The sequence below is a fragment of the Mauremys reevesii genome, linkage group 6 (genome assembly GCF_016161935.1).
Source record: "Mauremys reevesii isolate NIE-2019 linkage group 6, ASM1616193v1, whole genome shotgun sequence".
In the NCBI taxonomy this organism is placed as follows: Eukaryota; Metazoa; Chordata; order Testudines; family Geoemydidae; genus Mauremys; species Mauremys reevesii.
Window position 1 is genome coordinate 24,131,800 of NC_052628.1, and position 27,077 is coordinate 24,158,876.

The window sequence follows — 27,077 nt, forward strand, 5'->3', positions numbered from 1 at the left end:
GCCAAATTCCACACCAGTGTTATAATGGAATGAAAACCAAGATCCTAAAGGAAAGTTGTAATACATACCAACATACAGTACATAGAAAATTAGTACAATACTTTCTAAAATATTCTCATACCCTTCTTCTATTTTCACCTTCTTCCTGCCTTTGCCGTTTTCTTTTCTCTAGAAAAGGAACAATATTTTTATTTAACTAAAGAGTAATAAAAACCATCAGTGATTATAAACAGTTAAAGCAGCAAGGATTAAAAAAGGCACTGGAATAAAATTCTTACCAATACTCTTAAAGGGATTAAATTTAATCAAAACCAACACATTTTTCATGAAGAAGGGGCTACCTGAGGAAAAACACTGAAGTTTTACATTAACTACTTCCCTACTTTTGATAAATTTGAATGAAGCTTAATATGAGCTTTCCCAATATTTAATAACATGGCAGATGAACAGATGGGGCAGGGGAGAAGAATGAACAATTCTAAAATAATGATGTGCCAGATGGAAGGATCTCTGTCAAAGAGAAACTAAAATGTTACCTAAAATACACAAGGGTTTTGTTTTTGTTTGAAGGTCTGGCAGTTGTAAAAATGAACTAATGGGACAACGACAATATTCAGCTCTGTAAACTTAATGATGGGATATTTAAGGGTCCTTTCAAAAGAGATTCTCTGTAAAATGCATGGTGCCATAATTGCTTAAGGGTGGTGGTGCATGCACCTTTCCAATAAAAATTGAGTACAAGTAACTTCATCTTACATTTTATGATTGATGTACAGAGTCTTTACGTAACTTATTAAAAAGTGATGACACATTACTATAGCACCTTCCAGCTGAGGATTTCAGCTTTATAAATCTCAACTAATTAAGAATCACAATGGCCCTGAAATACCTCAAAGGGTATCTCAGATTGTGATCTCATGTGAAAAACTTCACTTCTACACTGCCCCTTACCACCAAGTTGGGGCATTAGTTCAGTACTGATTCCAAGAGAAGACTACTGCCTACTGAATCACAAACGCTGGTTCCTGCAGCATTTAAGGTTTCCTTAGACTCTCTTTCACATACTGATGAAGCCCGATAGTGTGCAAACTGAGAGAGGTGAGGGATTTAGACCAATAGGACATTTAGTTTATAAAGCGATTTTTGCAATTTTAGATTTTGGGACTAAGTACTAAAAAGCCATAAACAATATTCAGTTTTATCACAACATTTTAGATACATTTATTGTACCCATATTACCTCTTCTGATTAACTCCTTTCCTTCATCAATAAAGTCAGAGGTCATTTCATTGTCTCCCATGAACTGTTGGAACCCCAGCAGATTCAAACAACGAGTTCCTAAGCTGGTAAAAACAAAAAGGATAACAGAACAGTTTTAATTCATAAAAATATCAGCTGAGACAAACTGCACTGTAGCATGCAAAGTTAGCTATCTCCAAAATTCAGGGAGAAGAGCTTACCGTATTGGCAAGCTACATTTTAAAAAGGACATCATTTATTTTGCTGAGTAAGCAAGCTGAAAATTCAGAACACTAAGGAGGTACTTAGACCCAGATTGTGAAGGAAAGGCGTGCATCAGCCCATAAAAGTCCTTTCAATGATGTTAAATCAGAAATACAGCAAAATGGAAGCACGCTTACAATTTATTAGAAGTGTTCCCTCCTATCACTACTGCAAATAACTTAAAACAAGAAATGTACCTGCTTGCAGTAATCTCACAAATACTAAAATTATAACTGTTGTGTCAGATCTTCAATACCACTGTAAACACATTAAGGGTTCCCCTCTGCGTAGATGACAAGTCATGAGGATGAGTTACTATAGAGGAGCCTATGTAAACTCACTTCTGGCTTCCAGTGCAGGAGTCATGTCCCGGGTATCCTTATACCAGTGACCCCTGGCTGCTAACCAGCCTCATGGAGTCATGGGCAACCAGATGAGAAGGCTGCTCTAACTTTTATGGGGGACTGGTCTTACTCTGGAATCAGGAGGCCTGAAACCATCTTTGCACTCTCTCCATGGTGACAACTGCTGTTCTTTGCTCATTGAGAGAATCTGTTGGTTTTTAAGTAGATTTAACAGTTTATTCATGGTGTGAAAAACTTTTTAATGTAACTTTTGCACTTTCAGACTGCTGAGCTCTGGTGAATGTTTCAACATTTTACTGAATCATTCAGCTTTTTAGGCATTTTTTAAAAAATGTATTGCTATCTAAAAGCTGCAGATTGTAAAATGCTAAACTGACCTACAATCTCATCTTTAATTGTTTGAGTTAACATGATGATGCAGCTGGGGGTGGAGAGGAGTGTCTTATATTTTGAAATCAGTGCTAAGTAAATAATAAATGCAAAGGATTACAGATCTGTCAATTACTCACCTGAAGTAAGTAGCAATACAGAGAATGACAACCAGCATGGGATAATATATATAAAACCCATCTGCAATGAAAGACAACACTCTCATGGAGCCCATTATCTGAAAAGAAAAAGTGTTGATTAGTACAAAGACAAGACAGTTGCACTCATTCTCTTTGTTTCTGTCTAGAATTTACCACTGTCTCACTCGTAGGGCCCAGTTACAATACAATAAGTTATCCGTTCTCTAAATATCTACGTAATGAATATCTATGTCTATATACGTATCTATGTAATTAATGTTGACAAGTGAAAAGTGAGTTATCAATAATTAACAGTACTGACTCTCTCCCTGTGTCACACTGCCAAAGCTGCAGTCAGCAGGGGGCACTTGAGCTGGATCCTGCTAATTATAAAAGAGAGGGTGGTCTCTGAGGTCTCCAAGACCCTGGAACTTTCACTCTCCCCATCTCTACTCTAATTTTATGACTTTCTGCTAGGGCTGTCAAGCGATTAAGAAATTAAATTGCAATTAATTGCACTGTTAAACAATAACAGAATACCATTTATGTAAATATTTTTGGATGTTTTCTACATTTTCAAATATATTGATTTCAATTACACCACAGAATACAAAGTGTACGGTGTTCACTTTATATTATTTTTAATACAAATATTTGCATTGTAAAAAGAAATAGTATATTTCATTTCACCTAATACAAGTACTGTAGTGCAATCTCTTTATCATGAAAGTTGAACTTAAAAATGTAGAATTATGTACAAAAAAATAACTGCATTCAGAAATAAAACAATGTAAAACTTTAGAGCCTACAAGTCCACTCAGTCCTACTTCAGCCAAATTGCTCAAATAAGTTTGATAACAAGCAGGAGATAATGCTGTCCACTTCTTGTTTAAAATGTCATGTGAAAGTGAGAACAGGCGTTCTCATAGCCCTGTTGTAGCAGGCATCGCAAGATATTTACGTGCCAGATGCGCTAAACATTCACATGTCCCTTGATGCTTCAACCACCATTCCAGAGGATATGTATACATGCTGATGATGGGTTCTGCTCGATAACAATCCAAAACACAGCGGACCGACACATGTTCATTTTCATCATCTGAGTTAGATGCCACAAGCAGAAGGTTGATTTTCTTTTTTGGTGGTTTGGGTTCTGTGGTTTCTGCATCGGAATGTTGCTCTTTTAAGACTTCTGAAAGCATGCTCCACATCTTGTCCCCCTCAGATTTTGAAAGGCACTTCAGATTCTTAAACCTTGGGTCGAGTGTTGTAGCTATTGTTAGAAATCTCACATTGATACCTTCTTTGCATTTTGTCAAATCTGCTGCAAAAGTGTTCTTAAAATGAAAATGTGCTGGGTCATCATCCGAGATGGCTATAACATGAAATACATGGCAGAATGCGAGTAAAACAGAACAGGAGACATACAATTCTCACCCAAGGAGTTCAGTCACAAATTTAATTAATGCACTATTTTTTTTAATGAGCATCATCAGCATGGAAGCATGTCCTCCAGAATGGTGGTTGAAGCATGAAGGGGCACACAAATACCTTGCAAAGCCAGTTAAAAAAGTGCCATGCAAACGCCTGTTCTCAATTTCAGGTGACATTGTAAATAAGAAGCAGGCAGCAGTATCTCCCGTAAATGTTCGCTAAAACAACCAAGTTTGTTCACAGCGAACAAGAAGTAGGATTGAGTGGACTTGTAGGCTCTGATGTTTTACAGTTTTGTTTTTGAGTGCAGTTATGTAACAACAACAAAAAATCTACATTTGTAAATTACTTTGTAGAGATTGCACTACAGTACTTGTATGTGGTGAATTGAAAAATATTTCTTTTATCATTTTTACAGTGCAAATATTTGTAATAAAGATAATATAAGTGAGCACTGTACACTTTTTATTCTGTGTTGTAATAGAAATCAATACATTAAAAAAATGTAGAAAAACATCCAAAAATATTTAATAAATTTCTATTGGTATTATTGTTTAACAGGGCGATTAATCACGATTAATTTTTTTAATCACAGTTAATTTTTTTGAGTTAATTGTGCGAGTTAACTGTGATTAGTACACAGCCCTACTTTCTGGGCATGCTGCAAAAACAAAACAAATTCAAAAAGAAAACACCTGTGTGATAAGGTCTCTGGTGAAGCTGAGGGTAGGGAGATCACTGGCTGGCTGAGCTCCTGTGGAACTGATTTTAATGCAGCTGAGATTTAATTGTATTTAGTGTAGGAGTCATTATTTTAGAGCACATACAGCCATGGTTAGAAATATTGTCTTAAATCTAAATCAACAAACAAACTACGCCCTCAAGATTATAGTCTACCACCAAAATGATAATTCAATCAACATCAAACCACTAATGTTTGCTACTGATATGTACACATTTGGAGTCCATGTGCAAAAACAAATATGACTTGGAAGTTACAAGTTGTACCCATTTAGCTCAGCACAGCACACACTGTTCAGACAGTGAAACTGAGTACAAGCCTGCCAGTGATAATGATTAGAAGGGACAATGAGTATCTTGACCTTGCCAAATGAATAAGATTGGAAAACAGTTTATATTACTCCTGGGGGAATTCTGTGTCACTGCATGCGCTCAGAATTTAAGTCCCCCACAGATTTCTTTTGCAACTTCCCTGTCAGAAGTCATTTTTCTGCAGGGAAGCAAAGTAGTCATATGCCTCTCCCGAGCAGTGCGGGTGCGTCATTTGGGGCGCCTAGAGAAGCTGGTAGAAAAGTAAATCACCGCATGGTACCCAGATCCCCACCCCACTGAGCCCCAACCAGCTGCACCCAGAGCCCCAACCCACCAAGGCCCACTCCCCCAGCACCCAGGCCACCCCAAGACGCCACACATACCCAGACCCCTCCCCACCACTGAACCCCAACCAACTTGTAAATGTAAAGTAATGCACATTGGAAAAAATAACCCCAACTATACATACAATATGATGGGGGCTAATTTAGCTACAACTAATCAGGAAAGAGATCTTGGAGTCATCCTAGATAGTTCTCTGAAGACATCCATGCAGTGTGCAGAGGCAGTCAAAAAAGCAAACAGGATGTTAAGAATCATTAAAAAGGGGATAGAGAATAAGATAGAGGCTATCTTATTGCTGTTATATACATCCATGGTACGTCCACATCTTGAATACTGCGTACAGATGTGGTCTCCTCATCTCAAAAAAGATATACTGGCATTAGAAAAGGTTCAGAGAAGGGCAACTAAACTGATTAGGGGTTTGGAACGGGTCCCATATGAGGAGAGATTAAAGCGGCTAGGGCTTTTCAGCTTAGAAAAGATGAGACTAAAGGGGGGGGGGGATATGATAGAGGTATATAAAATAATGAGTGTGGAGAAAGTGAATAAGGAAAAAGTTATTTACTTGTTCCCATAATATAAGAACTAGGGGCCACCAAATGAAATTAATGGGCAGCAGGTTTAAAACAAATAAAAGGAAGTTCTTCACACAGCACACAGTCAACCTGTGGAACTCCTTGCCTGAGGAGGTTGTGAAAGCTAGGACTATAAACAGGGTTTAAAAGAGAACTGGATCAATTCATGGAAGTTAAGTCCATTAATGGCTGTTAGCCAGGACGGGTAAGGAATGGTGTCTCTAGCCTCTGTTTGTCAGAGGGTGGAGATGGATAGCAGGAGAGAGATCACTTGATCATTACCTGTTAGGTTCACTCCGGCTGGGACACCTGGCATTGGCCACTGTTGGTAGACAGGATACTGGGCTGGATGGACCTTTGGTCTGACCCAGTATGGCCATTCTTGTGTTCTTATGTAACTGCAATGGAACCTCCTGCAAAGTCCCATTCCTCCTGCACCCAGAAACCCCCAATGAATCCCTGTGCATCCAGATTCCCCATGCACCCAGAACCCCCACCAAACTGCCCACAACCAGACTGCCCCACAAAGAACCCTCTTATGCCACACCTGGATCCCCCCACCCTAAGCTACTCCACACACTGATCCTGCTGGGCTGAGCCTGCCTACCTCATACCAAAATCGGGGGCCAGGGCTGGGAGTGGAGGCAAGACTCTGTCCCTCTTGCTTGCTATCTTGGTGTGTGTGGTGCAGAGGGGCAGGGCCCTGAAGTCTTTCTGGGGAGGCCCAGCTCTTGCGCGGTGTTAGAGTTGGGTGCAGCCTCACCACCAAACCCATGTTGGGGGGGGTGGGGAGGGGAAGGTAAGACTGCAGAGTGAGTGAGTGAGTGAGTAAGTGAATCTCTCTCTCTCGACAAATAAAATATGCAGAATTTTAAAATATTGTGCACAGAATTTTTATTTTTTTTGGCACAGAATTCCCTCAGGAGTAATTAATTCCATCCTTCTTAATACTGAGTAAGCAACAAGATGAAAAATTATGTTTTTACAGTAAACATTTAATTTCATAATTAATGTTTTTCAGACTGTTAAGCCATATTGCATCAAGAGAAATGCTCTCTATACTTACTGATGTATATGCAGTTGCCTGAGTGTTTTTGTGAGAGATTGATGAATCCATGTGAGTCAAACCCAAGAAATTCAGACACAGTGGTGGAGTTAAACGGCAGAATAACCTGTATAAATTTAATAGTTAGCAGCTTTTAAGCAATTTCCCCCTTAATAAAATAAAATGTAAAGAATAATATCACAACTAGATATGAGGTGGCTTTTAAAGATGAAATGCTGAATAAGTTGCACCTATCTAATCATCAAGGGTTATATCTGAAACACTATTGATTTAAAATTCATTTATTATTTAAGAGGCAGTCCCAGAAACAATATATATACACCCACAAAATATACGGTGTACTTACATGCCACTGAAAAGGAGACTGTATGCATCAGTCTGATGGTGCGAAGCTAAATAATAATAATTAAATACACGAATCCTGAAGACAGTTGAGTAAACACAGATACTTAAGAAGAAGATGGTAAGGAAGCAAGCCATCTAGAAACAAAATATTCATTTTTTACTATTTCTTTCAAATTTACAATTATATCAAAATAACTGCTGCAATACTAGACTTTAGCAACAAAAGACTTCAAGGCAAAATTATTTATTTCTTTTGTGTCATGGAATTATAATATAACTAATGCATAAATTTAGTCTATGTAGGGCTATATACAATGCTGTCAATGTACTGCATACAAGATGTACTTAAATAAATATTGCAGTGAAATCATATTTTTGAAAAACAAAAACACATTAGCTCCTCTAAGTTGCAAAAGTATGAAGTGTATTTTTAAACAGCTAAGAAGGATTTACTAGTGCTACCCTCCTTCCCTATTTCCAGTGTAAAATAAAGCATGTTATAGGCTGCATTTACTGATGTTCTTGCAGTTAAACTGGGTCTAACTACAATTAGGCCTGGTCTACACGGGGGGGGGGGGGTGTGTGTCGAACTAAGGTACGCAACTTCAGCTACGCGAATAGCTACACTACCTTAGTTCGAGTTACTTACCCGTCCTCACGGTGTGGGATCGACATCCGCGGCTCCCCCGTCGACTCCGCCACCGCCGTTCGCGGTGGTGGAGTTCCGGAGTCGACGGGAGCGCGTTCGGAGTTTGATATATCGCGTCTAGATGAGACGCGATATATTGAACTCCGAGAATTCGATTGCTACCCGCCGATCCGGCGGGTAGTGAAGACGTACCCTTAGACAATGGTGATGAGTTGAACAAAGAAATGGATGAATAGTAAACTAGCTTAGGAGCTCTTCCTTGACTTATACAGGACAGTCTAATAATAAAACAGGCTTTTTAAAGTTCCTGTAGTTTTGTCACCATACTGCAAATGTTGGGCTCAGTTCCTACAAGGTATGTGTCTCTTAAGCCATTCACAGCTCCTAAGACTACAGACTTGCCGTTTAGTGGCAGGTTGGTATATTCAGAGCAAATATCGCACGCGTGAGAACCTTGGGGGGGTAGGGGGAGGGCAAACTAGCCCAGAGGATAAGAGAATGAGGAGTTCCATTTACCATGACAACAACCCATGTCTACATAACTAGACCAAGTTACTCCATTTTTATGTTCCTACAGATGACTGCATTGGGTCAGACTCCACCATTTGTAATAGAGTGGTGCACGGAAGAAGAGACACTGCCATAAAATTAGCCTTAGTACTTGTGTAGCTTAGAGAGCTTGTGTAGTTCAGTAGTCAGAGGTTAATTTTTCATAGATAATAGATTACAAAGGTAAACTTAGTCTTCCTCATTACTGCAGGAACTAAAATCTGTACAATAAGATTGTTAAATGAACATTCCAAACTGACCTCTATGCACATATAGTTGTACGTTTTTTCTGCCAGTTGTATGAAGACAGCAAACAAGGACAGAACTGGATTAGTGCTGAAAAATGTGCACTCTGACCACACAACAATTACAGAGAATGTGGCCAAAACAATAGCAAGAATTCTGTAAAACCATGGCCGAAGGAGACATTCCCAGTACCATTCTGGAAACAAACAAACAAACACACAAACAATAAATAGCAGATTAATACAATTTATATAAGAAATAGGAAGAGATGGAAATTTTCGAAATAGCATTGTTGAGGCATGGTGCCAACTGAGATGGCTAGCTGAAAAGAATCGTATGGGATTTTTACCTCTCTCTCCACAGCTCAGGGACCTAGAGAATAGGTTAGGTTATTAAATTCATGTTATTGGGATTTGGCAGGTTTACAGTGCATCATTCTGTAGTGGGTTAATTCCCTGATAAACTGGAAATGGAAGTTGGATTACAAGAAGGCATCTCCTAAAGAAGGAACAGAATGGGGCGGGGGGCTCCAAGTGGCTGGTACATCGAGAAAACAACATTTTTTCCCCATACCCTCAATTCTTCTATGAGGGAATGGTGGAAGAGTCACAGCAATGGTATTGGGAACACTTAAAAGGTCTGGAGAGCTGAAGGCACCCCTCTCTACGGTGTTACAGATTACGGAAGGCAGGATGACCTGCACGGGATGAGCTATTGCTGGATACATTTCCAGATGTATTGCTTGATAATGTTGCAACTTGTTTTTCTTTCTGTAGTGTCCAGGAAAAAGCTTTAGGAATTTCTATGGAGGTGGCCATTATATAGTATAAGTGCTCTTAATTTGCCTACAAATTAAGTTTATTATCAGAAATATAACTGTTTTTTGGCAACTGGGGGAGATGGTGTATCTATTCCATCACGTGAGCACAAGAGGATGTATATTTGCCTACTACTTCTATACATGAATATCACTCACGTAGGAGAAAAGATCCCATGCTCTACAGGAAAGCATGAGTTATAGTCATTTAGATACTCAACATTTGTAAGACAAAACGTACCAACAGTTGGTGTGTAGAAATATCGGGTAATTCTGTTTTCAGATTCTTGGAACTGAAAAGTATGAACAAACTGACGAGTTGCACTCGTTTCATTTTTCGCCACATCCTCCAAGTAGAATGCTTGTTCTAAAAGAATTCGCCACTGCACCTGCGTACGACGGTGTCTCTGAACTGAATAAATTACCTATAGTAAACAAACCCCAAAGTTTCAGTTACAGAACACTTGCTCCAAGAAATGGGAGAAAACTGTTAAACTCCACACTGACTGCTCACAATGTCATATAGGTGTATTTTGGGCTGAGTTAAACGTGTTAAGGATTGAGTTAAAACCAATTTGGAGCTGAATGGGTGTGAATGTAAGAGAGCTGTAAGAGACAGTTAAGAGGTCACACCTAAAACAAGGCCTAACAGAGTCTGCCCAGAAACTAGGACCATGTGGGCAGAGGGTTCCAATGGGTGTTGTTTTGACCAGGTCCATCTGCGAGTGTGGAAAAGGCTAGCTGGAGGGCAGATAAGAAACTGAGGTCTGATCTACACTAAAAAGTTAAGTTGACCTAAGTCAACTTGCATTGACCTAGTCGTGCACGTCTCTACTCTTATACAGGGAGTCCTTGGACTTACGACGCCCGACTTACATTGAACACCACTTAAGACGCTTTTTAACTGACTGCCCGTTTTGCCCCTACAACGCTAGTTTCACCCTTACTATGCTCGATTTGCATAAAGTTCACTTGAAATCACTTCCTGGTTGTGTTATACTGGTATGGAGCTGGAAGGGGTCGTTTCTGATTGGCTTCGAGGCAGCAGGGTAGCTTGTTGCTGGGTAGGGTTGCTTGTTTTTGATTGACTCCTGGCCCTGGGCTCAGCCAATCAGAAAGCTTGAACAGTGATTGGCTGAGGCTTAGCATGTATGCCTTTCTCTCTGGCTTTCTAACCTTGTGTTACCGGCATTCTAAGCAGCGTATGTAAGTTTATATGTTTATTTGAATGCTGTTTACAGAATACAGTGTACAGTAAATACATTGTGTCAAGTATCAGAGGGGTAGCTGTGTTAGTCTGGATCTGTAAAAGCAGCAAAGAGTCCTGTGGCACCTTATAGACTAACAGATATTTTGGAGCATGAGCTTTCGTGGGTGAATACCCACTTCGTCGGATGCATGACATGCATCCGACAAAGTGGGTATTCACCCACAAAAGCTCATGTCAATCAAAAACTCCACAGGACTCTTTGCTGCTTTTACAGTAAATACATTGATACTGCAACATTAGTCATCTATAATTCATTTAAGTACAAAAAACTGGGTTATTGTGGGGAAAATAGTGTAACAAGCCTTGGTTCAGGAACCAATCCCCCCTTCATACCATTGATTCCTATGGGAAAGCGGTTTCGACTTACAATGTTTCGACATGGAATGCAGTTCTGAGGAACAAATTGTGTTGCAAGTCCGAGGACTCCTGCACCCATATGCACCCCATTACAGCAACACAACAATATCACCTCCCCGAGCAGTGCAGAGGCATGGCTGACCTATTTAGATCAAGGCACTGTGAGTGTAGATATTGTATCAACTGTGCTGACCCTAATAATCCTCCAGCAGTTGTCCCACGATGCCCCTACCTATGCAATAGTGGCCAATCCGGTCACAATTTTGAACTCCACTGCCCAAGGTCACAGAGACCGGAAGCCACATCCGCCCCTTTAAAGCCCTTAGTCTTTTTGAAATGCCTTTTCCTGATTGACTAGCTTAATGAGCACACCCACTCGCTCACCTTCGCAAGCATCTGACCATGCTGGCCCCAATGACACACAAACTACCAGATGCATTCCTGCCTGAAGCAGGAAAGAAGTCATGGAGCATCTCAGCATTTGAGAAGAGACTGTGCAAGCACAGCTAAGGAAAGGCCGAAGAAATATATACATCTATGTGCAGATTGCACAGGAGATGCTGAACCGGGGGCAGAACGTAGATGGAAAGTGTCGTCATGGGAAAGTGAAGGAACTTCAGCAGGCATACCAGAAGACAAGGGATGCAAACAACAAATCTGGTACTGCCCCACAGACCTGCTTCTTTGATGATGAACAACATGCTATACTAGGAAGGGAGCCCACTAGCCTCCTGCCTATGACTGGACACTTTGTGAGACCCGGAGGCAGAGAGCCCTGATGCACCTGGCAAGACAGAGGGATGGTGGCAGCGATGAGGAGGGGGACTGAAACCATGCAGTGAATCAGGAGCTATCAAACTCCACTGAACTCAAACCAGTCCCACCTGGTGAGTGCAGGTAAGCCCTGGTAAGCATGAACATACATTATTCCTTGTAAGAATTTTTTACCTTTTTGTTTCCCAAAATCTCATCTCCCTTCCTCCCTTGGCTGCCCACCTGCCCTTCTTCCCCATTTAAAAATGGTGCCCATCCCATCTACAAGTATAAAGAACAAATGCATTGACTTTTGATTGCTTACTTGTAATATGTTACAAAGTAAAATGCTAGAGAATAATTTTTTTTAAAAGTAGCATTATAGTCTAAATACACAATCCACATCCAATCATTGTCCTGTGCTCAGCTAGAGGTAAAAGAACAAGGCAGAGGCGGTGTCCACATTTCCATTCTTTGGCTTGTTGGGCTAGACAGGGGACCACATGGAATACTTTGTTTTATCTGAACAAGAATGTCCCTTTTATCCTCTTGAGTGATCTTGATGAAACTTTCATGGAAATATTCTAGAATATTCTCCCAAACATTTCAAGGCATTGTAGTTTCTTGTGGGGGATGAAACAATAGGACTCTTTCCCGAACCATTCTGCGATGAGTTCCACTGCCGCCATTACAGTAAATAGGCTAGCAGCATATGGGGCTGGGCTGGCTTCAGAACACCAGTAGAAGCTAGTTTCTCTGTGTATTTGTCACCCCCAGGAGGGAGATATCAGCCAAAATCACCACTGCCTGTAAAGATATCGGCAATATTCACCACACTTTCCCTATAGTAATACCGGGGGCACCCAGCATCTAAAGGTTCTATGCAACAGTACACCCTCCTCCTTTCATGGTAGGCCAGGGCCTGCTCACCATGGTTTGACCTGCAGAGCGGTGCTGTAATGAGGCACTCCAAAGCTACAGTGACAATTGGCATTGCTTTCTAAAGGTATTTAGAGGAATAATACAAGGGAATTTTGAGACTTATCTTTCCTTTTCTGTTGTGACTGTAAATCTTAAAGGTACCTGTTTTAATCAGCAGCCTCTGGTGTGGTGGCTTGAGAGGGGCCCACTCCACACCCACTGAACATCTGACCTTATCAAGGAGGAGAAAGAAGTGGACTAGGAGGATATGTTCTGTGAGATCCCCCAATTCTCTACGACAAAGGGCTTCATATGGCCATGAAGGGGCCATATGGCCATAACCCTGGAGAAGGACCAAGAATGAAAAGATCAGTTCCTTCAAGAGAGGCAAAGGGTCAGAAAGGTGCATTGAGAAGTGCACCACAATATCAAGGGTTTTCTAAAGTAACTCAGATGTTGCAGAGCATTATCAACCTACATGTCCAAAGACCCCAGACTAAGCAGCCTTTCTAATCCATGGTCACTACTCCACACATACCCCTCCCCTACCTTCCACACACATCATAACAGAATGCAGCATGGTATGAACCCTTACTGCTACCACTGTGTGCCAGAGGAAATACAAGGAGAATCATAACTATACATATACCAACCTGTGAAAACCACAAGATCAGCCACGATTCACTACAGATTTCATAACATGACAAACATACATTTTTAATATGTAAATGTTTATTGTTTATTTGGATTTTTACAGTCCTGGTTACCCTGTTACAGTGCTGCTAAAATGTCTTTACCTTGTGTTTCTGCACTTTAATTTTGTTTCCTGTTCTCTGCACATAAGGTTCTATTTTCGGAAACTCAACATATTTGTTAACTTCCACCAAGCATAATTGCTGCATTACAGAATTCATAATGGGAGTCAGTAACTCACCATACACACAAAGGCACACTAGTTCATAAAAGCATCACATAACACTGCTGTGGCTGACTGCTAAAATAGTCTTGTAAAACCTCCCTGAGCTGTATCACTCCATGGTTGGCACTTCTAATAGTTCTTGTGTCTGGCTGTTCAAATTCAGCAGACAACCAGTCCACCTCACCCCTCCGACAGACCTTTTTCCTTTGCCTCTCAAATATCATGCAGTACACAACAACATGCAGCTATAATTATGGGTATTTTTGCCTCACTAATACCCAAGCTTGAGAGTAAACAGCACTAGCGACACTTTAATCTACCACAAGTACATTCAACCATCATCCTGCTGAGCTAGTAGTTGAACCTTTCTTTGGTGATGTCTAGGTAGCCGGTGTATGACTTCATGAGTCCCGGCAGGGCACAACGAGTAGGCTGGGTCACACAGAATCACTACAGGCATTTCAGTATCGCCAACGGTAATGTGCTGCTCAAGAAAGAATGCCCCTTCTTATAATGTTTGGACAAGTCTTGTGTTCTTAAAGACGAGAGTTTCATGCACCTTCCCTGACCAGCCCACGGTGATATCAGTGAAGCGTCAGCAGTGATCCACTAGCACTTGCATAACAACAAACAGAAAGGGATGCTTTTCTACGTATCCACTAGCAAGGTGAGGTGATGCCAGAACAGGTATACGTGCCCTATTGATGCAAATCTACTCTGATTTCCTGCATATTGCCAATAGTCACAGTCTTATGCAGCAGGAAATGCTTAGTGGCCTTGCACACTTGGATGACAACAGCCCCCACTGTAGATTTTCCAACTCCAAACTGATTGGTCACTGACTGACAGCAATCTGGCATTGCAAACCCACAGAGCTTGATGGCCACTTGCTTCTCCACTGTCAATGCAGCTGTCAATCTGGTGTCCTGCACTCGAAGTCTGAAGCAAGGTCAGCACACAGATCTAGGAACGTGGCTTTTCGCATCTAAAAGTTCTGCAGCCACTGCTCATCATCCCAAACCTGCATTATATTGTGATCCCACCAATCACTGCTCGTTTCTCAGGCCCAGAAGCAGCAAACCACTGTGTGGAACTAGTCCATGAATGCCAGCACCAACCTGGCATATTTATTCACTGTGCCCAACATCCAGTTATTGTGATATTCCTTATCTCTTTTTCCTCATCACATCCCCACTTGTAGTAATACTCCTTCAAGTTTCGCAAAGGAGAACAGTGCATCCTGTATTACAGTGCTGGCTCCAGCTTTTTTGCCGCCCCAAAGAAAAAGAAAAAAAGTGGTCACCATTGGCGGCAGTTCTACCGCGCCGCTTCATTCTTCGGTGACAATTCAGCGGCCAGTCCTTCCCGCCAAGAGGGACTGAGGGACCCGCCGCCGAATTGTAGCCAAAGACTCGGACGTGCCGCCCCAAGCACCTGCTTCCTGCGCTGGTGCCTGGGGCTGGCCCTGCTGTATTAGCAATGGTCATTAAAATGTTGATGAGCTCTACAGGATCCATACTTCTGTTAGGCAGATGGCAGAGACTGAAAAGTAGCACGCAGGACTTTGGGAATTTTAAAAAACAGTGCAAAAGTTATGAGATAGAACAAGCATTATGGGATGGGAACTTGACCTTTAGTTCCCAGAAATCCCTGGGCAAATTGCTGCTATCCCACAAATCACTGAAAAAATGTTTAACAAAAGCATTAAGCTGGATGGCGGTGCAGGGAATGCTGGGATATTACCCATGGCATATCACATTTTCTATTGATGCAACCATTTGGAGTGAGAAGGCACGGCAACAACAAACAGCCAAGTGTACACGCACCCAAGTGATATACAAAAGCTGGCAGCAGTATGCCAACGTAACTTGTGTCAAATGAACCCTATAGTGTAGATTTGGCCTGAGAGGGACTTAGCGTATGTCTATACTGCAAATGGGAGGTGTGACTGTAGCAGATGTATATATACCCAGGCTAGCTTTCCATCTAGTTTAATCAAAGCTAGCTTGAGTAACAACAGCAGTGTAGTTGTGGCACCATGGGATAGGTACTCATATATGGTTCCTGGGTAGAGCTATACTTGCGGTATACCTACACAAGTTACAATCACACCTCCTAGTTGCAATGTAGACATAGCCTCAGAAGGAGTGCAAGAAAGCCAAGCACCAGTCTGTAAGCCCTGGGAAAAGGTGTGACCCTGGGAAAAGCCTAAAGAGAGGTTCTGAGTCAGGAGTGCTGACTGAAAGTGGTTTAGGCCTGTTAACTAAGAAACTACTACTTTACTTTCTCCTGCATTTGGAAAAGCAGGACTTTGTACATTCCCTGTAAACAGACAAGACTGCACTGAATAAGATTCCGTCATTAATTTCTACTCTCAACTGGAACAACTTACACGGCTCTGAACAAACTAGCTGCTAAAGTTGAAAAGGAGTAACAGGTACAAAGATGACTTCTGCCTATTTTTTGATGGTGTGTATTTAATTCTATTTATAAAAAGAGATGTGAAAGGAGTAGTTCAAAACTGAGCATTTCTTTCCCCCACCATTTTCTCTCTATCTCCCCAATGTGTTTTGTGCACTTTCACTACAATTTCTGTTTGAGATTCTTCATTACAGCACACAGTGGTATGCCTCATCACTACATGCTACAACATATCACGGGATAAGCAATTTTTATTCCTCTAGATATTCCTTTTGAATTTCATACATTAATACATGTTTTGTTCCACTTTCAGCAATAGAACAAACAGGTATGGTTTTACAAGCAGAATAAAAATATCATGCAAATTAAGGATCTCAGTTTATTTTAAATGTCAACTAATTTAGAACGAACAATGGTCTTAAATGAATACATTAGCAGGAGAAGTGATGTTGCAACAGAAACTTATTGAGTTACCTGTTTGTGAAGTTTGACCAGACTTTTCTCACTTGGATAGTTGTTTTGCCTGTCATCAAAATCTTCATAGTCATCCATGTTCCTACCCATTCTTTCCTGGTATTCAGTAGGACACTGGTAGGAAAAGGAAAATAATTGAAATACTTCATTTATGGAAGCAGAGCAAACATTACCAGTAGGATATGGTATTTTATTGAAGTCTTAAAATATTTTTTTTGGTCAGTGGATGCAACTGAAATGCATTTCACTTAAAATATTCAATTTCTTTCCCCTCCGACATTGCAAATGATTTACTTGTAAAAGTGGAGTCTGCTTTTCCCTGTCTGTAAATGATCACATTCTGAGAATATAAAAAAAAAAAAAAGACATCTTATTAAAGAAAAATGTATTTTATTCAAGCTGGTATGAATAAGTTCAGAATAGGATACAGCACATAAAAAGTAGAAAGAATATTTATCTTTTTCAGTTATCCTTTACAACGTAATTTTAGTGCTTGATATGAAAACAAATATATATCACCCACCAAAGAATAGCCCATCTACATTTATAGAAGACAAGCAATTATATACACCAGGGGTAGGCACCCTTTCAGAAGTGGTGTGCTGAGTCTTCATTTATTCACTCTAATTTAAGGCTGTGTGCGCCAGTAATACATTTTAACGTTTTTAGAAAGTCTCTTTCTATAAGTCTATAATATATAACTAAACTATTGTTGTATGTAAAGTAAAATATTTAAGAAGCTTCATTTAAAATTAAATTAAAATGCAGAGCCCCCCAGGACCCGAGCAGTGTGAGTGTCACTGAAAATCAGCTTGCATGCCACAGATTTTCTACCCGATATATACCATACTACACAGATGTCATTACATAGAGAGGTTGACGCTCATAAACAAGAAATTATAACTCAAGTGTTAGGTCAGCAGATCATCAAGACAACAATCTTTTTTAAAAGTTGCATTATGTTGAAAGCAAGCACACAGTATTTTTTCATACTCTTGAAAAAGTCCTAATACTATAAACAGAATCCCAATTTAATAATTTCACATTTCATAACAACATTATTAGGACTGCTGGTATTTAACTGAGCTTTTAAGAATAACAGCTTTCAAAAGATTTTTATTTATTGAAGCAAAATAAACCACAAGAAAAGAAATTCTAACATTGGACGAGAGTCTTAAAGGGGCTAAAAGGTCAGGTTTTGATATGTTCAGGAACTTACAAAAAAGAGCAAGAATCTCTAAAATGGTAGAATTAATTAATTACCTTTTTCAATATTGTATCAACACATTTTCTCAAAGGGTGATTATACTTGATACTCTCATTCACTTTACGGACTTCCTGTTTAAAAAACAAAACAAAAAAACATGACCCACAAACATTACATGTCATTTCAGTGTATGAAGTGGCTAAAAGCTCTTAAGTGAAAATCTTATGTGACCCACTTGAGGTCCTTGCCAATCCAAATGATTCTTTAAAAATTTTGAAACTTCTTACCAATGAATGTTGCTGAGCTTTATTACGCAATCAACAATATAAAATAATTTCACAATATTCCCTATAGTATAGGAAAGTAAATAAAAAAAAACTCTTGGCATCAAATAGACCTACAAATGCGAGACAGAGAGAGAGAGTGCGCGCAAGCGCGCACAAAACAGAAACTGATGGTCTGTTTTTAAGCAGGCATGTTGAGGGGAAAATGCTTTTTGTTTTAATTTGGGGATGAGAAATAAGTTTTATTCTTGCCTGATTTTGTCATATATTGTTGGTATGTGATTCAACGTGAGATGGTTATAAGGCATGCAAAATAAGACAGGGTGCACTGCTAGTGGCTTTAGATATTTGTTGTGGTGACTCACGTGGGAAGTAAACTTGTAAGTGGCAGAAAGTGACTCAGCCCAGGTTCCTTCAGAGAATCCCCTTGTTGCCATTAAGGATTTTTTTTTAATATCCTGTAATCCCTCTGCCTAGGTATTGCCCTCATCTCTGGTTGCCACATTTCAGAGAACGTTTGACAAGCATCAATAATAGCTGAGTATATGGAAGATGCTGCCTATCACATAGGCAAGTTCTGTCACAGCTGTTTCCAGCCAAGAACTCAGTGATGCACCAGTCTTGGACAGGTCAAAGAGATGGGAGAGAATCAGATATCTTCCTCCATCCTATTGGAAATGCACGAGATAACTATTTTATGAGAGTTTACTCAAGGATTTGGGTGTTTTCTGTGCTCCTACAGGAAAACTGAAATCTACAGTTCTTCTGGTGTATCGGTGATAAGTTTATCTGGAGATCTATAGTTGAATTCTTTGAGCTGGTGTCAGCACTGTTTGAGGTCACAGGTATTACTGCCCTTAAGAATTTCACCAATGTCAAGGAATGTATATCCTATGAATCTCAGATTTCCAAGGCATAGTGCATTCACTTTCAAAATAAGTTCATAAAATTTCAAACCTTAAAATCACAACAAGCTTTCAGATACTAGACATTTTAGCACTGGTTTTACTTTCTAGAACGAATGATACCCTGTGTTGTAGTTCTTTTGGGTTGCAGATACTGGACCTCAAAATCTGTCAGCAATCGCTCCAGCCAGGAGTGCTTTTTAGGCCATAGACTATGATTGAATATAGGAAGTTCTAAAGGCTCAGGGAGTGTAATGTTCAGTTCATAAATCTGCAAAATTGTCAGTATCTCTGTCACCAAAACATCCCCAGAATAAGGAGATGAAGTTTCTGCTGCCATTTTATCATACCCCGTATATATGTAGGAAGAGTTACCATTACCATACAAATCCCCACAAGTGTCGAATGCATAATTTTATGGTCGTGGGCACTAGAACAGGACAGTAAATACTAGTTGTTGAATTTGTTTGATTCACACTTTGTTCTTAATAGAAGATATGATTCTATTGCTCAATGGCAAATCATAGGAATGAAGAATAATGGTAGCGCATTTCTCAGGAGAATCTCTTCGGAAAACAAATATACCTTCTGTTCACTCGTCAAAAAGAAGTATAAATAGAACCAAGAAACAGATCCTGAATCTCTTATTACAAGACAGATTTTTAAGAATGGAAGTTTTTTAAGCAGTGCACAGAAGTGTTAACAGTATAAGCTGCATGAGCATTAATGGGGTCTGTGCACTAAATCTTCATGCATGCACCCTTATTGATCAGCATTGTTCCAAGAGTCAACACTTGATGATTGCTGTTCTCATTGCTGATATATCATATCAAATTACCACCATGTAGCAGTTTGTAAGCTCTTCAGAGCAGATACTGTTTTTACTTCTGATTTTATACCATACCTAGCACCCCAACTGGGATCTCTGGGCACTTCAATAATTTCATGACAGTAGCTTTCTAAAGCAGGCTCATGTTACTTAAAATGTTCCTCCTTTTGAGGAAGTGGAATTGAAGATGAATAATTAAACCCTCACCACTTTATACTTCTTAATTAAAATTAGCTTGTTTACCTCCATAATATCCTCTAAGTTCTCCTCTGCATCTGCTTTTTCAGTCATCAGTTTGGCAACCTTGAAATAAGTCTTCATAAGAAGGTACCCCCTTTTTGCTCCATTCCAGTGAGAACGTGGAATTTCCACCAAACCATACCCCAACAACAACACAAGAAGGAAAAGACCCCAGGTGTTGGCAGCTGCTATCCCAATTGTCTGAAGCTGGTTCCTAAAACAGAAGAGTGACCTCCAGTAAGTAATTACGTTTTCACAGACACAGAAAAAGCCACCAAAAACCCTCTGCCTTTAAGGAGCAATGCGAGTGCTGTTCACCAGGTGCACCCATACAGAGTGCTGACAGGCAGACTATGCTGGGAAAAACAACACACAAGAGCCAGCTTTTTCCTGCCTCTGAAGCTTAAGAGGCGGGGGCATGCAGAGGGAAAAGAATAAATCAGAAAACCCAGCAGCAAACCTGCTGGAGCAATAGACTATCATGCCAGAGACGACAATAGAGGTTTATATTAATTTGTACTATTTTCCATATATTCAAGTGTCTTTTTTAATACTAGCAAGTTTATTTGTAAATACTACATTCCAGGATTTGAAAAGACATTTATTGAATGAAGTCTTCCATTTCAAAGTTAACTGCAAATAAAGACCCAGATCAAAAATTTAAGTGTGATCCCAGAAATGTTTAAACAGACAATACTACCACGAGCCTTTCTAATGACAGTCTTCCTAAAAATATCTGACCAATAAAAGTTTTTCCAGAAATGCCACCTGAAAAGCAAGTGCTAGAGAGAAAATATTGGAAATCAGACTAAACCATATACCAGGTCTGCACAACATGCGGCCCGTGGGCCGCATGCGGCCCGTGGAGCCTCACTGTGCGGCCCGCGGGGGAATTCTAAATCCCCCGCACACGGCACCCTGCGGGCAGCCCAGAGCCCTTTGAATCCCTGCCGCGGCAGGGAATCAAAGGGCTCTGGGCTGCCCGCAGGAGCAGGGAGTCCAGAGCCCTTTAAATCTCAGCCGCGGCCGGGAATCAGAGGGCTCTGGGCTGCCGGCAGCCGCGGGGAGCCCAGAGCCCTTTAAATCCCAGCCACGGCCGGGAGTCAGAGGGCTCTGGGCTGCCCGCAGAGATTCCCAGCTGCGGCTGGGATTTAAAGGGCTCTGGGCTCCCCGCGGCTGCCTGCGGCCCAGAGCCCTTTGAATCCCAGCCCGCAGCCGCTGATTGCCCCCTCCCCGGACCCCTGCCCCAACTGCCCCCCAGGACCCCCTACCCCTATCTAAGCACCACTGGTCCTTGTCCCCTGATACCCCTCTACTGGGACCCCTGCCCCTAACTGCCCCTTGGGACCCCAGCCCCTATCTAAGCCTCCTTTCTCCTTGTCCCCAACTGCCCCCTCCTGAGACCCTCCCAACTTCCCCCCAGGACCCCACCCCTACCTGTCCCCTGATAAACCTCTGGGACTCCCATGCCTAGCCAATTACTGCCTGTCCCCTGACTGCCCCTCCGAACCTCTGCCCCATCCAACCCCCCCTGCTCCCTGTCCCTTGACTGCCCCCCGGAACCCGCTACCCCTTCTCCAACCCCCAGCCCGCTTACCGTGCCACTCAGACCAGCGTGTCTGGCTCCATGCAGCTCCAGACAGTTGCTGCCATGCTCCCCCCGTGAAGCCCACAGCCCTCCCCCCACCCCCCAGCACCTGCCTTCCAGATTTGAACACCTCAAAATTCAGGAGTGCTCAAGCTCAGTTTGGGCAGCTTTTACTTCATTTCTCCCAAATCAAATATACTGATCCACTATAACTTGCTGTAGAAAAAGTAGGATAAAATTGAGCAAGAAATGCTTATTAGCACTGGAATTGCTATTTTCAACAGCCATTGCCTTTTTGTTTGTTTGAAAGGAAGACAGTGATATTGCATTAGCAAATTCCCCATAGAAAGAAAGAGTGGAACAAAAGAATAATAAAGGCACCTCAACTTTTCCTCATTTATGGAGGACAGTCTTATAATATGCATCCAGATATCCTCCAATCACACAAGCTGAAAATTGTTCCACTTTACTGCAGTTCTGTAACCAATCCTGTCTGTGTTTTGTGCACATCCAAGATTCCTGCTGAATGACCCGCCCTGGGAACGAGTTACCAGCGACCCAGGGCTGGGGCGGCAGGAGGTGGTGGTGGGGCCACTGGTGGAGGGGAGCCCAGGGCTGGGGCAGCAGCAGGGTGGAGGGAGGGCACTGGTGGGGAGGAAAGGGGGAAGCCCAGCGCTGAGGCGGCAGGGGCTGTGTGTGGGTCGGGGGAGAGCCCAGGACTGGGGCAGCAGGAGGGTACAGGGGGGAGTCCAGGGCTGGGAAGGGGGGCAGCCAAATTTTTTTTTGCTTCGGGCAGCAAAAAACCTAGAGCCGGGAAAGTCTAGAGCAAAATCAGAATTCTAGGTTAGATTAGTACCGCCCAACTTCTCCATTGCAGGGATATTGTGAGAAATACAAACGCATTTTAAAGAACAAAGACAAATACTTACAATAGTTTTACTCTTACCATTGTAGATTGAAATTTGGATTTACAGCCACGTATATTAAAAATGCTCCAAAAATCAGCAAGTAAGTGCCATAATAGATTGCATTCTCAATCAATGCAGTTTTAATCTTTCCAGTAATGGAGAACCCTCCTGATCTAGCATACGACTGCATGAAAGGTAAGAGTATCCTAGAACCAAACAAAAATACATTAATGATGTAAGATTTCTCCATCTTACCTTATTTGCCAATTTTCACTTGCAGAGTTCTCCTAGCAAAACCTGTTACCTATTACATTTGTGTTCTCTTTAGATACATCTAGTTGACAGTAAACCTTGAAATAACTTGTGTTTAGATTAAAATTTATAGACAGCTTTAGTATGAAGAACCACCACTTATGAGAGAACTACAGGCTTTGCTCCTCTTGGTCATCGTTTCACATTAATACACTACCCAATGTATCTAAAACAAGGCATATACATATTGTTTTCCCTTTAAAACATATTTGTTGCAGCTACTGCAGGCATGTGCCTTCTCTCATGTAGCTTTCAAGTTCCCCAAGTCCTTTTTATAGCCTCTCATAATGATGAAATGTCGGATTTGTTCTTTATACACATTTCTTGGAAGAATTCACCCTAAAAAAAAGAGAACACTGCTGAACAGAGACACCTTGTAACATTTTGCTCTTGGGCAGTAATGGTTTTGTTTGTTTGCTTGTTTTGTTCTGTGCTAAGATTATCTCTCTGACTCAGAATATTAGATATAGATTGTGGAGCTTGCTCCCCCAAGAGTATACAGAAGCAATAACAGCAGAGAATGAAAGACCATTTTTACGAGCATCACAGTGGCCAGTGTAAGGAACATTCAGTTTGCTAAACCAAAACTCTTTAATTTTGGACTTCATACAAGACAAATATACTTAACTAAGTTAACTAAGTTTTACTACCAGTGCTTTGGTTTTTAACTGGATATATTCCTTATTAAATCCCCATCAGTTAATGGGAGTTAAACATGTTTAAATGCTTTATTGAAACTACATTGTTGTAAGGTATTTGATTTCAAAACAATTTTCTTTTGCCAGACCATCAGATGACAATGTAAAAATCTTTCAGAACGAAATCTTAAAAGGTATTGTAAATACTAGCAATTTTTATTGTGGTCTTTGCCATCTATTTGCCTCACTTACCAGGTTAAGAACTGTGATGTCCAGTATACTACACGCCAGAAGATTGGCATAATTCCATCAGGGATATAACTCCATGGTTTGGAACACCTATGTTTTCTGTAAAAAAAAAAAAAAGGTCAGAGAGCCACATGTTAATTGTAAAATCTAAATATCATAATATTCATCACTTCTACCCAGAAACTACTTTCAGTCTTGCCACTGAAGAATACTGTTTTAATTAAATGTTTTTGCATGACTAACATGTTTCATAAGAGATTTAGTTTATAGCCCACTTTAAAAGTATGCTGATAAATACTGGCACCACAAACAGCACATATCTGGACAGGACAATTTCTCTTAAGGAAAAAAAAAAAAGGTAGTCCCGACTGGCGTTCTATCAGGGACTCACCAGAAGTCAACAAGTAACGCAATTTTTTTTGGTTGTGTTCAGTAAAACATATTCATATTTTTCTTACATAGAATGTTTCTTTTTCAGAGAACAAGATCTTAGGGAAAAAAGAGCCAACGTGAAAAAAAGTAAATGGTTGTTTTCCCTTTTATGTATTACATAATTATTTCTGGGGGGTGGGATTTTCAAAAACACCTAAAAGGAGTAGGTGTCTAACTCTCATTAACTTTAAATGGAAGTTGGGTGCATAACTTCCTTAGAAGCTTTTGAAAATTCTACCCAGAGCAGTTAGTAATAACAGTGCAGTACCTATTTCTATTATAACTCAGTTTGAGAGTCACTCATCTTTATAAACAAACAAACAAACAAACAAACAAACAAAACTTTCACTCAATGGGCTGATACTTTCCAAATCTAGTCTTTGCCTGAGAAAGCTGGAAAGTTTGAGCAAAACCACCCAAGCTGCTGAGTACAAGGAGTGTGAAAAACAATGCTTCTAATCACCAACACAGTCCTCATTACAGAATAACTTTATCTGCTTGTGTATCAAAGCAGTAGGAACAGAAGGGATAAGAAAGTTACTGTTTGACAGAGATAGCAGTTATTGAGAAGTGTTTTGGAGTGTTTCAGTGAAAAGTTGGTTTTGATTTGCCAGTTATGAGCAATTTGCACATGTAGAGTAGTTTGGCAGATAGTTAAAAATCTCTGATTAATGTCTCAAACTAAGGAAAGCTGCATGACTAACATGATTGCAGACTAAAAAAAAAAATTATATTTAGTTAATGTCTGTGTTTTGTGCAAAAAGAATTTGAAGGAAAGCTAGCCAAAGACTCAAAAAGTAAAAGCAAAGTATATCAGAAGCAGGAAGCCTACTAAACAACCAGTAGGGCCACTGGACAATTGAGATGCTAAAGGAACACTAAACGAAGATAAGGCCATAGAGGAGAAACCAAATGAATTCTTTGCATTGGTCTTCATGGCTGAGAATAAGAGGGAGATTCCCAAACCCGAGCCATTATTTTCAAGTGACAAATCTGAGGAGCTATCCCAGATTGAGGTATCATTAGAGGATCTTTTGTAACAAAATGATAAATTAAACAGTAATAAGTCACCAAGACCAGATGGTATTCACCCAAGAGTTCTGAAGGAACTCAAATGTGAAATTGCAGCTACTAACCACAGTATGTAACTTATTTAAATCAGCTTCTGTACCAGATGACTTGAGGATAGTTAATGTGATGCCAATTTTTAAAAAAGGTTCCAGAGGTGATCCTGGCAATTACAGGCCAGTAAGCTTAACTTCAGTACCAGACAAATTGGGTGAAACTATAGTAACAGAATTATCAGACATATAGATGAACATAATTTGTTGGGGGAAGAGTCAACAGGTTTTCTGTAAACGGAAATCATGCCTCACCAACCTACTAGAATTTCTTGAGAGAGTCAACAAGCATGTGGAGAAGGGTGATCCAGTGGATATAGTGTGCTTAGATTTTCAGAAAGCCTTTGACAAAATCCCTACCAAAAGCTCTTAAGCAAAGTAAGATGTCATGAGATAAGAGGGAAGGTCCTCTCATGGATTGGTAACTGGTTAAAAAATAGTAAACAAAGAGTAGGAATAAATGGTCCGTTTTCAGAATGGAGAGAGGTAAATAGTGGTGTCCCGCAGGGGACTATACTGGGACCAGTACTATTCAATATATTCAGAAATTATCTGGAAAAAGGGGCAAACAGCAGGTGGCAAAATTTGCAGACAATACCAAACTACTCAAGATAGTTAAGTCCAATGCTGACTGAAAACAGTTCCAAAGGGATCTCACAAAACTAGGTGACTGGGCAACAAAATGGCAGATGAAATGGTTGATAAATGCAAAGTAATGCACACTAGAAAACATAATCCCAAGTATACATATAAAATTATGAAGTCTAAATTAGCTGTTACCACTCATGAAAGAGATCTTGGAGTCATTGACATCCACTCAATGTGCAGCGGCAGTCAAAAATGCTAATAGAATGTTGGGAATCATTAGGAAAGGGAGAGAGAAGACAACAGAAAATATCATATTGCCTCTATATAAACCCATAGTATGCCCACATCTGGAATACTGCTTGCAGATATGGTCGTCTCATCTCAAAAAAGATATATTGGAATTGGAAAAGATACAGAAAAGGGCAACAAAAAATGATTAAGGGTAGGGAACAGCTTCCATATGAGGAGAATTTAATAAGACTTGGACTTTTCAGATTGGAAAAGAGACAACTAAGGGGGGGATATGATTGAGGTCTATAAAATCATGACTAGTGTGGAGAAATAAGGAAGTGTTATTTACTCCTCCTCATAACACAAGAACTAGGGATCACCAAATGAAATTAATAGGAAGCAGCAGGTTTAAAAAACAAACAAACAGAAGTATTTCTCCACACAATGCACAGTCAACCTATGGAACTCTTTGCCAGAAGATGTTGTGAGAGCAAAGACTATAACTATAACAGGGCTCAAAAGAGAACTAGATAAGTTCATGGAGGTTAGATCCATCAAGGGCTTTTAGCCAGGATGGGCAGGGATGCAAAACCAAGCTCTAAAGCAGGGGTAAGCAACCTGTGGCACGCGAGATGATTTTCAGTGGCACTCACACTGCCCGGGTCCTGGACACCAGTCCAGGGGGCTCTGCATTTTAATTTAATCTTAAATGAAGCTTCTTAAACATTTAAAAAACCTTATTTACTTTACATACAACAATAGTTTAGTTATATATTATAGACTTATAGAAAGAGACCTTCTAAAACGTTAAAATGTATTACTGGCACATGAAACCTTAAATTAGAGTGAATAAATGAAGACACGACACACCACTTCTGAAAGGTTGTCAACCCCTGCTCTAAAGTGACCCTAGTCTCTGTTTGCCAGAAGCTGGGAATGGATGACAGGGGATGGATCACTTGATGATTATCTGT

The 27,077-nt window shown here is 40.5% G+C and overlaps 1 protein-coding gene across 1 annotated transcript in view; it reads right to left on the reverse strand.

Moving 5' to 3' along the window:
• The window catches only part of LMBRD2 (LMBR1 domain containing 2), a 42,535-nt gene that overhangs the window by 10,032 nt on the left and 5,426 nt on the right, over positions 1-27,077 (reverse strand). The window contains exons 4-15 of the mRNA XM_039544423.1: positions 23,735-23,830; positions 22,571-22,738; positions 20,040-20,250; positions 17,835-17,909; positions 16,572-16,685; positions 9,698-9,881; positions 8,654-8,835; positions 7,197-7,330; positions 6,851-6,956; positions 2,378-2,475; positions 1,240-1,343; positions 122-168 (exon numbers count right to left, since the gene is read on the reverse strand). Coding sequence (XP_039400357.1) covers positions 122-168; positions 1,240-1,343; positions 2,378-2,475; positions 6,851-6,956; positions 7,197-7,330; positions 8,654-8,835; positions 9,698-9,881; positions 16,572-16,685; positions 17,835-17,909; positions 20,040-20,250; positions 22,571-22,738; positions 23,735-23,830 — 1,519 coding nt within the window. The remainder of the gene's footprint in view (positions 1-121; positions 169-1,239; positions 1,344-2,377; positions 2,476-6,850; positions 6,957-7,196; positions 7,331-8,653; positions 8,836-9,697; positions 9,882-16,571; positions 16,686-17,834; positions 17,910-20,039; positions 20,251-22,570; positions 22,739-23,734; positions 23,831-27,077) is intronic.